The sequence below is a fragment of the Camelus dromedarius genome, chromosome 27 (assembly GCF_036321535.1).
Source record: "Camelus dromedarius isolate mCamDro1 chromosome 27, mCamDro1.pat, whole genome shotgun sequence".
Taxonomy (NCBI): domain Eukaryota; kingdom Metazoa; phylum Chordata; class Mammalia; order Artiodactyla; family Camelidae; genus Camelus; species Camelus dromedarius.
In genome coordinates, this window is record NC_087462.1 from 9,226,485 (window position 1) to 9,243,033 (window position 16,549).

A 16,549-nucleotide genomic window follows, 5' to 3' on the forward strand; every position below is an offset into this window, starting at 1 on the left:
ATCACGTACTGGAACCACCCAAGTGTGCAGGGCCTCCTGCAGAGAAAGCAGGCCCAGCTCTGGGACTAAAGCCACCCAGTTCCTACGAGTGCCCTGGGAAGATGGTGCTCTTGGAGCATGTGCTATGGGCTGGCACAGTGAAGGCCAGGAGGGCACGCCCCCTCACTCACTCCTCTTAAGGCCTCACTTGGCCAGTGAGCAAAGGCTCTGAGGCTCCAAGAAGCCAGGAAAGGTTGCAGCAGCCCTGGCCCCTCCCACACTGCCCTCCCTAGTGCTTGGGCCAGGAACACTTACCTCTAGTGCCTCTTTGGTAATGGGGTATTTCTCCAGGCTGGAGATGACCTCCTGCACCGCCACCATGTTCCGGATCTGCAAAACAAGAACCGCTAGTTAGACCCTGGGCACTTCTGCCCGTCCCAGCCTGCTCCAGAACTCTCCCTCCCCAAGAGCCAGTGGAGCCAGGATCACCAAAATCCCCACTTCATGCAGTTTCTTACCTGCTCCCAGGGGCCAACGTGCCACTCAGTGCACACCCTCCCGTCTGCCTTCTCTAGTGTATGGTGTACAGTTTACCATGAGTCTGTCCGTGTATACGCCCACCTGCCCCAGTGGCTGTCACACAACGGAAATTCACAGCCGATTATGAAACAAGATCAGCTTTTGATACGGGAGATGCACCCAACTCTGTTATCTGACTGCGGATGGGGGAAGCTGAAGGAGTCAACAAATAAAATGCACCAAGCTTAAAAGATCAATACATAATAATCCAATCAATTTGGTTACATTAACGAGATCTTTAGAGTTTATCCAAAGACACCATAAGGAGAGCACAAGTTACACACTGGGAGACCAATGCCACAGGAACAGAGAACTTGGGCTGGGAGACACAAATGGGAACTGGGCAGAACAGGAGACTGTGCAGCGGTGCTCAGCTCTCTTGGTCATCAGGAGATACAGACTGAACCCACAAGTGGCTGCACTGCACACACACCCAACCAGCAGAAATGTGATCTGACAATACCAGGTAGTTCTGGGGCACAGCCAACTCTGGGGAGCCATGGGCTGTGTCTAATCAAGTAGAACACGTGCACATCTCATGACCAAGCAATTCTGCCCCTTGTATGATACCTGCTATGAGCCCGGCCCTCTTCTACCAAGGTCTGTTTCCATATAGCACTACTTTGTTGAATTATCACAACCCCAAGGGGAAGGTACTATTACTATCACATTTTACAGATACGATGACACAGAAAGGTGCAGGTCATGAGGTCACATGTTATAATGACACTAATATCTTCCAAGCATTGAAGGAACAGACTGAGAAATTCAAGACCCTGGAAACGAGCACACTGCAACTTCAGTGCATTAACAAGATGAAACTCCAACCGCAGGGGAAGAAAAGTCACAGAAAATACATACTGTTGATTCCATTTACACCAAGCATCAGAGCATACTCAAAAATTAACTCAAAATGAATCACAGACCTAAATGTGAAAGCAAAAACTCTTAAGGTTTCTGGAAGAAACAGGAGAGTATCTTTGCAACCTTCGGGTATAGACAAAAGATTTCTTAGGAGCCCCAAAGCACCAATTGTCCAAGAAGAAATCCTGATGAACTGGGCTTCACCAAAGTTAAGAACTTCTGTTTATTAAAATATGACACTGGTAATGAAGAGGCAAGCCTCAACCTGGGAGGACATGTTGACAAAGCACACCCGGGGAAGGATTTGGATCCAGAACTGGTATAGAACTTCTGCAGCTCAACAACCCCCATAGCTGCAGGTTTCTGGTGCATTGGCTGGAGGGGGGAGCCCCCTCTCCCCTCCCAAATCACACATCACTTACCCCTGTCCCCACACACACCAGAACCAAGTTATGCAGGCACAGGACAGGGCACAAAGAGGTATGTCGCCACCCAGCCACTCCAGCGTTCCCTGCATTTTTCCGAAAATATTCCTTGCATACAAGCTGTTGTGTACATGTATCAAACAATAAAAAACCAAAATATGGTTCTATGCCTTTCTTTTTCTTACATCAGAAACTCCCAACATCACAAACCTCTACCGTTTGCTCAGCTTTCCCATGGGAGGAGGGTCTCACTTGAGCTCTGCGTTGGGGGAGACTTCGTTGTTTCCACTCACCCTTTCAAACAAGGCTGCAGTCACCTTTTCAAGATGCAACTTTGAGCTAACACACAGCAGCTAGAGGGGCTTCTGGCAAAAAAGGCCATGAATGACTGTGATGAGCCCCCAGGGAGGTTGCTCCCACTCCTCGCCCACCAAAGGAGAGAAAGGTGGGGAAACCTGTTTCCTATGTCCTTGCCAGCACCGCAGTGTTACCAGTTTCCTGTTGTCACTGAAATGACCACACATGATCAAAAACTGAGCAGCTTTAATGACACATGTGTATCATTGTAGGTTCCACAGGTCAGGAGGCTGGTTCGGGTCTCCCTGGGCTGAGATCAAGGTGTGGGCAGGCTGCCCCCTTTTCAGGAGGCTCTTGAGGGCCCATTTCCTGCTCCTTCAGAGTGTTGTCTGAATTCAGTTCCTCACTGTAGGACTGAGGTCCCATTTTCCTGCTGGCTGGCATCTGAAGGCCATTCCCATCTCCCAGAGGGCCCTGCATTTCCCAGCTCAGGGACCCTCCCTCTGTCTTCAAAGTCAGCCATGGGGTTGAGCCCTCCCATTGCACCTCTCTGACCCAGTCAGGAGGTCTCTGTTCTAAAGATTTAATTAGACTGGACCCTCCCAGATAATCCAGGTCTGCACCCTTGATTACATCCACAAAGCCTCTTCTGTCATGTAAGGTGCCACACACCCAGGTACCAAGGCCTAGGATATGGACATCCTCGGGGGCCATGTGTAGTCCCAGCTTTCCTTACTTATCTGCCCCATTTCCAGCTGAAGGCAGACATCACTCCCCACCCCTACTCCAGGTTTTCTGTCTCCTCTGAGTATAAACTGCACAGTGACCACAGAGCAACAACAGTAGACCTCAACCTGCCCAACAGGGCTCTTGCAAAGCTGTTCCTGCCAGGGGGCTAATCTGCACCCTGGCAACCAAGGCCTGCCTTGCCTCATGCAATGTTCTTGTCTGGGGCTATGTCCACGAACATACCCAGATGGCCCTAAAAACCTACTGCAAGCTTCATCAAGGGAGGGGGGTCTGACAGAAGACACAACCAGTCCTCTACCTACCTCTATACATGCCACAGGCAGGGATTCAGTGCAGATGAGACTGGGCAGTGAAGAGACCGGTCCCACAGGGACAGTGAGGCCACCCGTTCCCTGTCCCCAGCCCTGGGATTCTGGCCCTGCAGGGTCCTGGGTTTGCCACATGGCCTGTCTCCACCCCAGTGACGTCACCCTGGTATATTTAGAGCCCTGGGTCCTCACACACTCCTGAACCAGCAGTCCCTGCAGAGCGAGCCGGCAGCACAGAATGTCCTTGTCCTTGGGCAGACACTGTCCTGCTGCCAGACTGGGGGTGGTGGGGGTGGGGAGCAGAACACCTGAGCAACCCTGGGGGCTGGCAGCAAGCTGGCGCCATAGACCTCACAAAGCCGGAGACCCTCCTGGAAGTTGCACAAGGGTGGGGAGTGGGTAAGGCCTGCTTGGGTGTGTGTGCATAGAGACCTTCAGCTTCAAGGAGGCTCTCAGGCTCTTGGCCCAATGGGAAATGCTATGTCCTCTTCTGCCCCTGCTGCCTGGATGTTCAGGACCGCCCTGGGGTCTCATCCTTCTGGATCTGCCCCCTTCTCCAGCCGCAATGGCAAGGTCACTGAGCATTGGCACCTGTCTGTCTGAAAATACACTCACTCAAGATCACAGCAGACACACTGCCATGCCTTGCGGGTGGGGAGGCCTCTGAGCCACTCCCAGGCGCTGCCCTCAAGGGGGACTTTGGGGAAGCTCAACAGGTCAGAAAGCCTAAGGGCCATGCACAGCCTTCTGCTGTCAAAAACAGCCTGGCACATCCGCAGCCCCTTCCTCCTTTGTATATCTCCCTTGGGATTCATTCCCAGTTTAAAATCAACCAAACCAAGCAAATGAACAAAAAACACCTCCCAAAACCATTTGCCAAAGGGCTTTCCCAAAGGAGGCAGAATTCACACAAGAGGGACAGCTGAATGCCTGCAGCATCTTCTCATTAGGGCTCCTTTAACAGATACAGATTAATTTTCATTTCCTTAATAATTAGTGAAGCCAAGTGTCACCTCCCCTTTCTACCAATACTGACTTCCTGTGTGAACTCACCATCCCAGCCCATTTATTTTTGTTATTTGAGTGGCCTCTCAATTGGAAGTAAATATCCCTCCAGGGTGGTAATGTCTGCTCCTGCACACTCGGATGCCTTAATGTCCTCAGGGAAGGCGCAAGGTGGCAAGGCGGGGGAAGGTGCCAGGAGCAGAGGTAGGCCACTCTGGAAGGGCAGGAGCAGGCAGGTGGGCAGGCAGCAGGGAGAGAGGAGCAGAGGCAGGGCGGGAAGTCAGCAGGCAGCCCTGGCTGTGGCCCGGGTGAGCACACAGTCACCTGCTGATGACAGGAGGACTGACTCCACTATCTATCACACCGAGGGCCTTCAGATCCTAGACTAGAGATTCGTGAGGGACATTCAGGTATCGATGGGAAAGTGAGCATCCATCTCAAGCAGAAAGAAGGTGAGGCACCCCAGTACCTCCATTAAATAAACAAAATAAACCTAATTACCTTGTCCCCAAAATAAATAAAGAACTAAAAGAAAGGTGAGGCAGCTGGTGTCTCCACATGGAACACACAGGCACCTCCTAAACTGGGCTCCTCCTGGCTGACCTCAGTGAGGGGAGAGGACCCTCACTGAGCACATCCTCACTCACACTCGGGGACGCCCAGGGATATGTGCTTGGGGGGCAGGAGTGGAACGACACACTCCTCACCACTGACCCCGTTCCCAGGGTTCTTATGTGCCCTTCCCCCCACATGAGAACCAAGAGCAGGCACAAAGGAAGCAAAAAACGCTCCGTTCCTAGAGAGCCCCTCAGCGTTCACTAACTCACTCCTCCGGACAGCCTACCCAATGACATTTGGGGTTCTGGACACACACAGGTGACGGGATTCTCCAAGGGAGAGGATGGCACCCCTCAGAAGCAGCTTGGGTAAGAGTCTGGACCATGTAATGTAGGGTGCCACCACTCCCACTCTTGCCCAAGGCTGGCGACATCCCTGTCCTTCCACATGAGGGGTCACACAGGAGCTATGAGGAATCCATGCAGAACCCCACAGCCCAGCTCGCTATGGGAACCCTTAAAGGTACACTGCTCATCCTCATCTTCTAACGACAAGATTTAGACTATTTACTGAAGAAATAATGTGCCCTGGAATCTGCTACAAAATAATCCACGTGCGTGTGTGGGTGGCAGGAGGGATGAGATGAAACAGTGCTGACTGGCAGTAAACTGGCATCTATCTACTGCGGGGGGGCTGGGGAGCATGGTTACACTAGTCTATCTTTGTTTCTGAAATTCACCACAAATCTAAAAGGTTACAAAATACACCCATTACCTAACATTCAGGTAGGAGATTTCACCGGATCTGGAATGAGAGAGCCCAAAGCCATGTGGAAGTGAAGTGAGCAAATACCTGTTTTCCAATTCCTCACCACAGCTTCCTGCTGCACCATCTGGCACCTGTGTGACACCGTCTCCTCCCCAACTCCTGGTTCAAACTACAGGGCACGTTCCATCTGGTGCGACCCTCAACCTTTGGAGCTTCTCATCAAGCCCCTGCAGGCTGCTGAGCTGCTGCTCAATAGACCAGGTGCAAAAACAGCCCGCTGGGGTGGAAAGAGGCCTGGGGTCTGTTCTCTGAGGTGGGTACCTGCCTCCCTGCCAAAGAGCCCACAGAGGGCGGAAGTGGAGCCGTGCACAGATTCCAAAGCTCCTTCAAGCAGGAAAGGCCAGACCTGCTCTCTGCCCTCCGCTAAGGAAAACACCACAGGGTCCAGGAGGGTGCCCACCCAGACATGTGCCAGCCCTTTGGAGAGCGCCCCGGAGGGAGGAATTGGCAAGAGGGGTCCCAGGTTTCTGACATGATGGCAGGCCCCAAGCCACAAAGCCCTCATCCGCCTGCAGACACCACTATATGTGCGCTCATGCGACGATGAGGTTAGAAGCAGGACAGAGGGCAGCCGGGGTCTGCTGGCATCTCAGAGGGGTGCCAGCCAGGCCACCCTGTTGGGGTAGGGCGAAAACATGGTAAAGAAACAACAGTAACCCAGGGAAGGTTACTGCTTCACAGCCGGCCCACCTCTAGTCAGCACAGCATCCTAGCTCCTGCCTAGCATGGCACATCTGTGATCTTCCATCCTACAGCCACAGCTGAGCTGCAGGACCCGGCCACTCAGAACCTTTCTTCCCAGGCCGCTCCCAAGGCCACCTGGCCACGCTGCCCTGTGTCAACCCTGAGATGCAGTCATTCCACTGGCTTCTCCAGAGTCCAGGAGGCTGTCTTCAGACAACTTGCCTATGCAGGCATGTGGAATCATCTTTAAAGCCAACCTCCCACTGGAAAAACTATCTTAACTGGCTCTCATCACATATCTGAAAGTTGTTCTATGAACTGGATCACTGGTCTGACCCTGGATCCGTGTGCAGAGGCAGGGCCAGCCCAGTCTCCTCCTCTCAGTAATTCAAGGGCTGCATAGGTAAACCCCAGGCTCTGAGTAATTACTGCCCTGTGGGGATTTCCAGCCTAGACGTGAAACAAGGAACTGAGACTTCTCTGGAGTCTACAAGGCCCCTCGCTCACTGCTCCCTTTTCTTCACGCATCAGAGGTTCCCACGTCACCCAAAATCCCAAATCTCTCGGTAATTAAGCCGGACCTGTGCAGCCCTGGTGACAAAGGGGAAACCCTGCACTCCCTGAGTCCGACCCAAGGGCATCAGCCAGGGTAGGCACAACCCAGCCTCACTCTCACAGGACCACCACTTGTTGGGCTCCCCAGAGGCAAAGCTCTCTAGCTTTTCATCCTTGCAATCCCACTTTACAGATAAGAAAGGAAGGTAATGGAGGTACAGCACTCACCATGCAGCTAGAAAGCAGAAGGCAGCAGAGAGTGGCTTTGTGATAGTCTGGCACAGGGTCTGCCCACCGCATACAGCCCAGCTAGTGCTTGACTAGGTGGGGTGAGGGAGGGCACCCAGACACCACCAGGCTGGTGATGCTGGTACCCCGCCCACATACTCTCCCCGACTGGCCATAGCAGGGAAATGCGAAGGTTACAAAGAGTTCCTGGAAGCCACACAGGGCCAGTGGCTTCATGCCCAGCAGCACCTATAGATGGTCTCCGAGCTGCCTCTGCCTTCCCCCCAGGGTACGCTAGAGCCAGGGAGATCCCACATCCACCCATGATAGCAGGGGCTTCAGTCCAACCGTAACACTTGCCCTAAGCTGCAGGCCACTTGGTAAACAAGGATGCACTGGAGCCTGCTCCCTGCCAAGCCCTGTGAAAGGCACCCACTGACCTACTGAGGATGGATTTGCCCCACCTGTCCAGCCAGTCCCCTGATCACACTGTGGCCCTGCATCTATTCAGCACAGCCCACACCAACTCCTTAGTGGGCTAAAAGCTGGTCAACAGTTCACTTTAAAGCCAATCATGTGGAAGTCACATCTTTTTTTTTTTTTATTTAAATGCAGGATAGTCTAGACTAGAATTTACAAAAACCACTTAGCTTAAAAGAGTTTGGAACTGTTCATCAGCAAGCAAGCTGTCCTTCCAAACCAAAACACGACACAGATGGCACCCAGAAGCAAGCAAACCTCCAGCCTTTCAACGTGCTGAGCATTGTAAGGCCATCCTTGGCTGAGTCACCGTGTCCTGCCAACCACACAGTGGGCGTCAGTCATGTCTGCCGAGGGCATGCACACGGGTGAATGAAAGGGGCTTTGCCAGGCAAGTGTGTGTCTGTGATTTGGTTCCAGCCTATTTTCAGCCACAGCAAGTCCTCCTGCTTCTGATGAACTCTACACACATGTTCCCAGGTGGGTGCCGTTCTGTGACTCAAAATGCCTCTACCACAAGTCAGTGCAAGAGGTGGCACCCACATCCCCGAGGGAGCCTGGCAGAACCCGGCCCATGTCCCACCCTGTCTCCCTGAGCAAAGAAAAGTCAGTGTGCCTTAATCCAACCTCTCAGCTCTGGAAGATGCAGCCTCCTGACCCTGTTCTGCCTTGCCTGGTCCCACAGCCCAGCAGGATCAAGAAGAACATCCCTCAGGCAGATGCCACACCAGCGCTCAGCCTGGCAAAAGAGCCTTCCCCCACCAGGACCCCATAGGAGTCTCGCACCTACTGGGTTGAAGTCTCATTCACAGCTTCTCAGAGGAAGAATGACAGAGGGGCAGGGGCTGTGTCTCAGCTGCAGCCACCAAGCTCACCACTTGCTAAAGCACTTCCTCGCCAGTGGGGCCCATCTGCTCCCCGGGAGCGTCTACAGCTGAAGGGTGGCTACCGCCTGCGTGGCCCTGACTGCTGTACGCTGACAGCCTACAGAGCGCCCATGGCCAGAGCAGCCAATTGCAGCTGCAACTTGACCCAGGCAGCAGGCAGAGCACTGCCTGCACCCCACCAGCAGCCCAGGAAGAGGAGGCCCAGTGCCCAGGGCAGCAGCTGGAGCTCCCCATTAGCAAGTGAGCATGAGCAGCCACCATCCACGGGGCCTCTGCAAGAGAGGCCTGTAGAGGTGAGAGAGGCTTGCAGATGAAAAGGGGCAGAGAAGGGGGGAGGAAGGGGAGGGGAGGCAGCACTCCTCTCCAGTGCTGGCCCTCAAACTGTCTTTGTCCCAGCAGCAATTCCCGACAAAACTACAAACTTAAACTCTCCTGACCTCAGAATCAGGTCAGCATACAATTCTTGTAATTTGGCCCTTTGTGAGAGCACGAGAGTTCTCAACATGTCATCTGGGAGTTGGTTCATTCCTACACTGATTCAACTGGAAAGTCAGAAAGCCAAGAGGAGGAATTTCTTTCTGCATCCGTGCTCCAGAAGGGTCCCGTGGGCAGTGCATCTGATGACAGCACGCCAGGTGGTGTTTCCTCCCTCCCAGCCTTGCACTAATGGGAACAGCCAGTTAGAAAACACAAGATGAAATACCCAACACCCATGGGAGGGGCACGCACGGTGCTCGACCCACACGCGGGCCGAATATGGGCAATTCAAACCAAGAGCGTGCCAGCTTTTTAGGAAGAGATGGGGCCAACCTCCAAGAGAATGCTGAGTGAAACAGCAAGGTGACAGCCGTGCACTTCCGTGTGCCAGTGAAAATGCCTGACACTGGGGCTGGAAAGAGAATCAGCTGGGTCAGTCGTGGTCTCCAGTGCTGGTCCAACTCAGACTCAAAGCTAATACCAGCCACCAACCTGAGCCCAGCTCTTCCTCTGTGAGCTGGGGAGCCTGGGCAGAGTGTTGGCAAAACCACAGATCATGTTTGTGGATCCCTGAATGGCACACTGACCACCATCCAGGGACACTGCCCACAGAGGCTGGGCCGGGTGGGCGCTGTGCACTCTCCTCCAGGCTGCTCTGTGGTTTCTAAGATCCCTTCAAGGCAGTGCAGTGCCATGAGTCTGCCAGTCCGCTCACCTGGACTGCTATGGGGTCCTGAGAACAGGCAACATCCTAGAATTCCCCTCAACAAGTCACCAAATGTTTTCTGAGCACCTGGAGGATGCAGGAAGGGCTGGATATGGCCCAGTCCTGAGGCACGGGATAGAACTGGCCAGAGGCAAAGACAGAAGCAACAGGTGAAACATTACAACTGAGGCTCAGCTGAGCGGCCAGGAGCACCAAAGTGGCAACCTCATGAAGGCACCTTCAGGACAAGAGAAAGACTATGGGGGAGAGAACCAAGGACATACCCCTTCTCAGGGGGGCTCAAGCCCAGAACTGGCCCCAGAACCCGAGGCTGCCAAGCCTCGATGGGTAAAAGTGACCACACCCACCAACACGTGGTAAGCAAAACGAGTGTGTTACAGACACGTGAATGGCACACAGGGTCCAGTTGCCCTCACTTTCCTGGGCACTCCACACAGGGTCACCAACATCTATCCTGAGCTGGGTGGACAAGAAAAGAGTAACAGGAGCTGCCAGAGGCTGGGTGGGGGCCACACCGGTTAAGTCATTCAGCAAGTTACAGAGTTAAGTACGGAGGAGCTCTTGTCCCCTTCCACAGAACAGGAAATCTGTGAGATCCACAAACTCCCCGGTCCCTAAAGGTGACTGAGGGTGGGTGTACCTGTCCTACATGACACAGAAGCCATCAGGCAGGACACGTGAACCCTGTATCACGTGCTCCAGGGCAGAAGGCACCAAAAAAGACTGTGCATAGAGGTGAGCAGATAGCTCTGAGCCCACCCACCCAGCCCACTCAGCTATTCCCTCAGCCACCAAGTGGGAAGATGACAGAAGCTTCCTACAGGCACACAGTAAGCGCTCAGGAAAGGAAAGCACTCAACTCACGGAGCCTGTTACGAGACTACACTTGGGAGGGGTCAGGTCCAAGGCCACCCCTTCTCCCACCTGCTGCCCCACAGCTCCTGGGCTCTGTGTGGAGCTTGAAAAACAGCAGTGGGCGTGGGGGACTTCTCAGTGGGCATTCCTACAACAGGGGCCACTATGGAGAGAACCAAGGACATTGTCATCCATGGGACAGGAAGAAAGTCTGTGCACTGTGTCAAACATCATGTAAGATGGACATTCATACTCTATGACCCAACCATTCCACTCTGGGGTGGGGACCAAGAGCAACATGAGCATGCTGTGCCAAGAATAGTCAGGGCAGCCATATTCAGAACAGTCCCACCTGAAAACCACCAACATGGCCACCAACAGTGGAACAGATGACTAAATCGTGGTCTATCCATTCAACGTCAAATGAACACACTACTGCTACACACAACATCGAAAATAAATTTCAAAACAGGTCCCGGGAAAAGGCCAGACACAAAAGAATACATCCTGTATTGAATTGGAAGCTCAAAAGCAGACAAAACTTCTTGATGGTTGATCTGGGCGGGGGTTACTCAGATCTGTTCACTTAATAAACATTCACTAAGACATAAAACTTACGACCTGTGCATTTTTCTGGATATATGCTATATTTTAATAAAAAGTTGATTTTAGAGGCCATCCTATCCTAGAAGCAGATACCAGAGCTGCTGAGGTTGAAGAGGAGGGGGAGGTGTTGGCAAGCCAGCCCCTCAATCCCTGGTGGTGGCACAGATCCTCTGAGGATCCTGCAGAACAAGGTGTGAGAACCACCACACCAGGAGCCCAGGCTACCTCTGAGACACGCGGCGTGCACTACACTTCACAGCTCACAGAGCAAGGTGTCCACATGCTCTACCCTGGGCAGGGGCCAGTCTAGGGAGGATAACAGCGTCCTGAAGGTTCCACGGAAGAAGCATTGAGTAGGTGAATATCCCCAAGAAAGAGCAAGCTCTAAAGTTACTGGAGAGAGGCAGTCAGGTAGCACCCACTGCCTGGGCATCACGTGTCAGCACCCTGGATGTGTGGGCCTCTGTCTCCTACCACATCATGGTTCTCTCCTGAAACCACAGACCTCCCAAGTAGGTGCTATGCCATTTCTCCAAGGAGGAAGCCAGGGTGTCCGTTATACACCTGGGCACAGTTCCATTACTAACCCAACCTGCTAATCCTGTGTGGTTAGCCCATGACTGCCTTCATGCAACAGACCATTAGCAAGTTGTATTGATGAAGAGGGCAGAAATGGGCAGCTGGCTCAAGGGAGGGCAGTGGGGCAATTAGGATAGGAAAATTCTGCATGCCTTCACCAGGAATGAAGATAGCAAAAAAAGAGAGACTAGAAATTCAAGTAGGGGAGGAAAATAACACTAAAAAAATCAACATAACCTGCCATAGTAAGAGGCCAAAAATGAAAAGCCTCATGGTCATTTCAACAGATGTAGAAAAAACATTTTGACAAAATTGGACATCCATTCCTGATAAAAAACTCTCTGCAAACTGGGAACAGAAGAGAACCTTCTCAGGCTGATAATACCCACAACTAACAATATACTCGATGGTGAATGGCTGAATGTTTTCCCTCTAGGAGCAGGTACAAGACAAGGACGTGTGCTCACCACTGCTATTCAGTCTCATCAGGAGATTCTTGCTAGTACAAAAAAGCAAGAAAAAGAAACAGGGGAGGGTGAGGGGAGGAGAGGAGAAGAGAGAAGAGAAAGAAACATCCGGAAAGCGGGGAGTAAAGCTGTCTTTATTCACAAATAGAATAGTCTATATGGAAAATCTTACAGAACCTACAAAATAAGAGTAAGTGAGTTTAGCAAGCCTGCAGGATAAAAATCCAATATAAAATTCCACTGTATTTCTATATGCAAGCAACAAACATTCAGAAATTGAAATTTTAAAAGCCAATTCCATTCATAATAGCAATTAAAAAATTTGAAGAGCTCATGGATAAATGACAAAAGATGTGTTAAGACCTCAACACTGAAAAGAACAAAACATGGCTGAGAGAAATCAAAAGGGGCATCAACTAATGGAAAGGTACACCAAGTTAATGGATTGGAAGAGTCAATATTGTTAAGATATCAATTCTCCCCCAAACTGATCTATAGATTCAAAGCAATCCCAATTGAAATTTGAGCAGGGTCTTTGGGAGAAGTTGGCAAGTTGATTCTAAAATTCATATGGAAACACAAAGGTCCTAGAATAGCTAACAAACTTTGAAAAAAAAAAACTGGAAGACTCACATTATCGGATCTTAAGAATTATATAATCAAGACAATGTGGAATTGGAGCAAAGACAAACAGATCAATGGACAGAATAGACTCCATTAACAGACCCACACATTCATGGGCAGGTGATTCTTAACAACAGCGGTAAGGCAATTCAACAGTGAATGAATAATCTTTCAACAAACAGTGGTGGAATAATTGGATAGCCATACACAAAAAATGAGACAAAACAACAAACTCTTGATCTCTATTTCACTAGAAACAAAAATTAACACTAAATGGACCATAAACCTAAATATAAGAGTTAAAACTACAAAATGTCTATCTAGAAGAAAACACAGTAGGAAAATCTTAGTGACCTTGGGTTTAAAAGGCAAAGACTTTAGAAATATGACATGAAAAGCACAAAACACACAGAAAACAAACTGGATTTCATCAAAATTGAAAATACTTGCTCTTCAAAAGATAACACTGTTACGAAAATGAAAAGGCAAGCCACAAACTGGGGGGGGGGGGAAATACACACAAATCATATATCTAAGAAAGGACTTGTTTCTAGAACATACAAAAACCTCTTTCAACTTAATAATTAGGCAAAGAACCCAAGGGGGAAACAACGGGAAAATGATTTTAACAGACATTCAAATCTTTCACCAAATGAGAGATAGGCGTCGCAAATAAATACTTGAAGAGATGCTCAACATTATTAGTCATCAGGGAAATGCAAATTAAAACAACCATGAGATACCACTACATACCTATTAAAATAGCTAAAATTAAAAAGTCTGACCATACCAAGTGCTGGCCAAGATGTGGAACAACTGAAACTCTTACACTGCTGGTAGGAGCATAAAATGGTATAATCACCATGGAAGACACTCTGGCAGATTATTAAACAACCCAAAAGTCCATCATGAATGGATAAATAAACCATAGTATATCCACAAAATGAAATATCACTCAGCAACAAAAATGAATGACATACACAACATGCATGAATCTCAAAATAAGTATGAATGAAAGAAGAGCTCAGACCAAAATAAAGCAAACAACAAAAAAGAGCACATACTCATGATTTCACAAAATTCTACAAAAGGCAAATTAATCTACAGTGACAGCAGATCAGCAGTTGCCTGGAATTAGGTATCAGATGCCCCACCTGGGCTCAGCTCTCTTTGGGGTGGAGGGTGGGGCAGAAAGTTCCTTCTCCCCTCAGTAAAATGAGGAGGGCTGTCATGCCTGGGCATCCCAGGGGCACCCTAAGGACTGTGTGACAAATGTGATACTAGTGTAATGCACTCCTCATAACAGACTGGGCTCCAGCGGGCACCAGTCAACATCAGCTTTTCTTTCTGGACAGTCTGTGCGCTCCCACAACGCTGGTGCCAACAACAGACTGTGCACCGGAACTGCGGGCTTGGGGAAGGTGACTCCTGGCTTAAGAGCCTCATCCCAGCCTTCAAGGAATGTGCTGTGGCTGGAGCTGGGTGACAGTGTCTTATAGGATGTGAAATGAAAGGCTCACTAGCCACCAAGGACTCAACTTCAGCCTGCCCATGGGGTTTTGTTATACTTCATCTGGAGACTCAGGAGAAGGAGCCAACTTTCCATGCTCACATAGGAAAGGCCAGTGGCCACAAACATCTGCAGAAAGTCTTAGGCAAACAGCAGTCTGTTCTCCCTTCAGTTGGTGTGAGTGATAACCTGTATCCTGACATGAAAATAGCCTCAGAGCATCTGATGACTTCTTTTCCCCCTCACTCTTCATGGTTTTCTCCAGTGGGCAGTAAGCTCCTGTGACTGAAATGTCTGAAATCCTGACTCCCCCTTGACAGCTGAGCTAGACCCTAACTAGTCTCAAGTGTGAATGAATGAATGAAGGATGGATAGATAAATGAAGTCCCATCTTACTGTCCTCAGCTGCTGGGCACCATGTTTACTCCAATATTACAAACATCTCAGGGGTCTCCCTCTGTAGCAAGTCAAGATCTGCAGTCACCAAGCTGGTACCTGGAGAGTAAACAAGCCTCATCCCATTTCCAGCTGTCCCTTGCACTGGCCAACACTCCCCCAAGGGTCTTGGGAACCAGGAGGTGACTCTCAGTGCTCCTTCACACCCTCCACAAAAAACAAGGCAAAAGGCACCATGGCTGGGCAGCTGGCAGATGGAAAGCTGAGGCTGGACCAGAAGGCTGTGGCCAGGGCAGCATGGGCTCTATTACTCCTCTAGGCAAACATGTTTGTTCAGCAGGGCACAATGGCTTTGGGGAGAGATTCCCATTTTCAGTGCAGTGGTCCTAGAAAGTTACCACAACCACAAATATTTTCTCCAAATTACCTTTGTGTCCACCCTGAAATGATTCCAAATGGTTACACAAGGAGGAGGAAGGAAAGCCAGGTGAGATTTTTGCAAAGCCAACATTAAACCAACGGGAGACCTAACATCACAATCCACTGTCCTAACTCAGTGACAGCATTAACTGCAAGGTAGCAGCACCGCCTGGCACGGCGGATGAGTGGAATGTACTAGATGAGGGCACAGGGGAGGACCACCATGGCTCCTGAGGCCACTTGCTACCCAAAGCCAAATCAACCACTTTTTCCCAACCTTCCCTGCTAGCGGCCTCGGGAAAGCCTGACTACCCAATAGCAGCCCCCCACTGGCTGGTGTGGACTCCCATCAGCACTTCCTGCCTCACTCCAAACCACCAGTATCCCACAGGGGAAGGGGCAGCAAAATCGACTCTTAGGATGAGAGCCTGGCCATGGCTAAATGTCGGAGGACAGCCCTGCAGAGACACACTGAGGTCTCAGTCATCAAATGTCCAAGACAAGGTGGGACCCCAGCTGAGTTCTGGGAGAAGCACCACAGCAGCTTTTCCTTGTTTTAAATGTACCAGGCAAAGAACACTGAGGAGCGCTGGGAACATAGAGGATTCTGCTTTTCACTCTATTTCCCTCAATGTATCATTTGCTAACATTACCTCCTCACTATTTTAAACCTATTTTTAAAAACTTTTAAAGTCTGTTTTTTCCCCTTTCATTGCCATACAGGTGAGTACCAAACACAGCTGACCATGGCAACTAAGCAAGGAAACAGAACTCAAGTTTTTTACTAAAACCTACATTAACAATATAAAGGAAATTAAGAAGCTCTACCTGATCCCTACCTGTCACTGCACCAAAACTACTCTGCCCTGGCAACTTTTTACCAAAGACAAGAGCCTGTGAGCCCTGTGGTCTCATCTCTCGGATCCTGGCACCCCTCCACACCCTCATCTTCCTCCTCTGGGAGCTCTTCAAGGTACAACCCCAGACCCTTTTCTTCTCTTACCCTTCACCTCACTTCTCTACTGCCTGGGCAGTCCCACCTCAGGCAGCTCCATGTCTGCATCTGTGACCCAGGCGTCACCTGCGGACCCATCTGGCAGCACTTCTGCATCTCCAAGGCATCGGGGTTGTCTAAGGACCACCAGCTGACTCCATCCCTCCCTACTCTCAGAGGTGGGGCAGGACCCCCAGAGCGGACAAACCCCTTTTTCTCCCACCTCCAAATAAACTCACACTCACACTAATCTCATTAGGTGTGTCCTCTTTGGACTCTGATTCCAACTTCCTGATACGGAAGGTGGACCTGAGCCCACCTCCTAGCCAACTTGTGACAGGCGTAGACTGACCACACCTGACCTAACGCAGTGCCGACCGGGCTCACTGACAGGGCCTGAGGCTTGATGGTGCCCAAGCTCCTCGCCCTAAATATCTGGAGTTCTCCTCTATCCACTTTGGTCTTTC

At 50.5% G+C, this 16,549-nt stretch overlaps 1 protein-coding gene across 2 annotated transcripts in view; it reads right to left on the reverse strand.

Moving 5' to 3' along the window:
* The window catches only part of MED26 (mediator complex subunit 26), a 44,220-nt gene that overhangs the window by 3,047 nt on the left and 24,624 nt on the right, over positions 1–16,549 (reverse strand). The window contains exons 1-2 of one of the 2 annotated variants that reach the window (XM_064479959.1): positions 3,197–4,669; positions 295–369 (exon numbers count right to left, since the gene is read on the reverse strand). In XM_064479959.1, the coding sequence (XP_064336029.1) occupies positions 295–369; positions 3,197–3,337 (216 nt within the window). In that variant the 5' untranslated portion in view covers positions 3,338–4,669. Of the gene's footprint in view, positions 1–294; positions 370–3,196; positions 4,670–16,549 lie in introns of those variants that run through there. The other variant, XM_031437531.2, reaches the window with a different exon arrangement.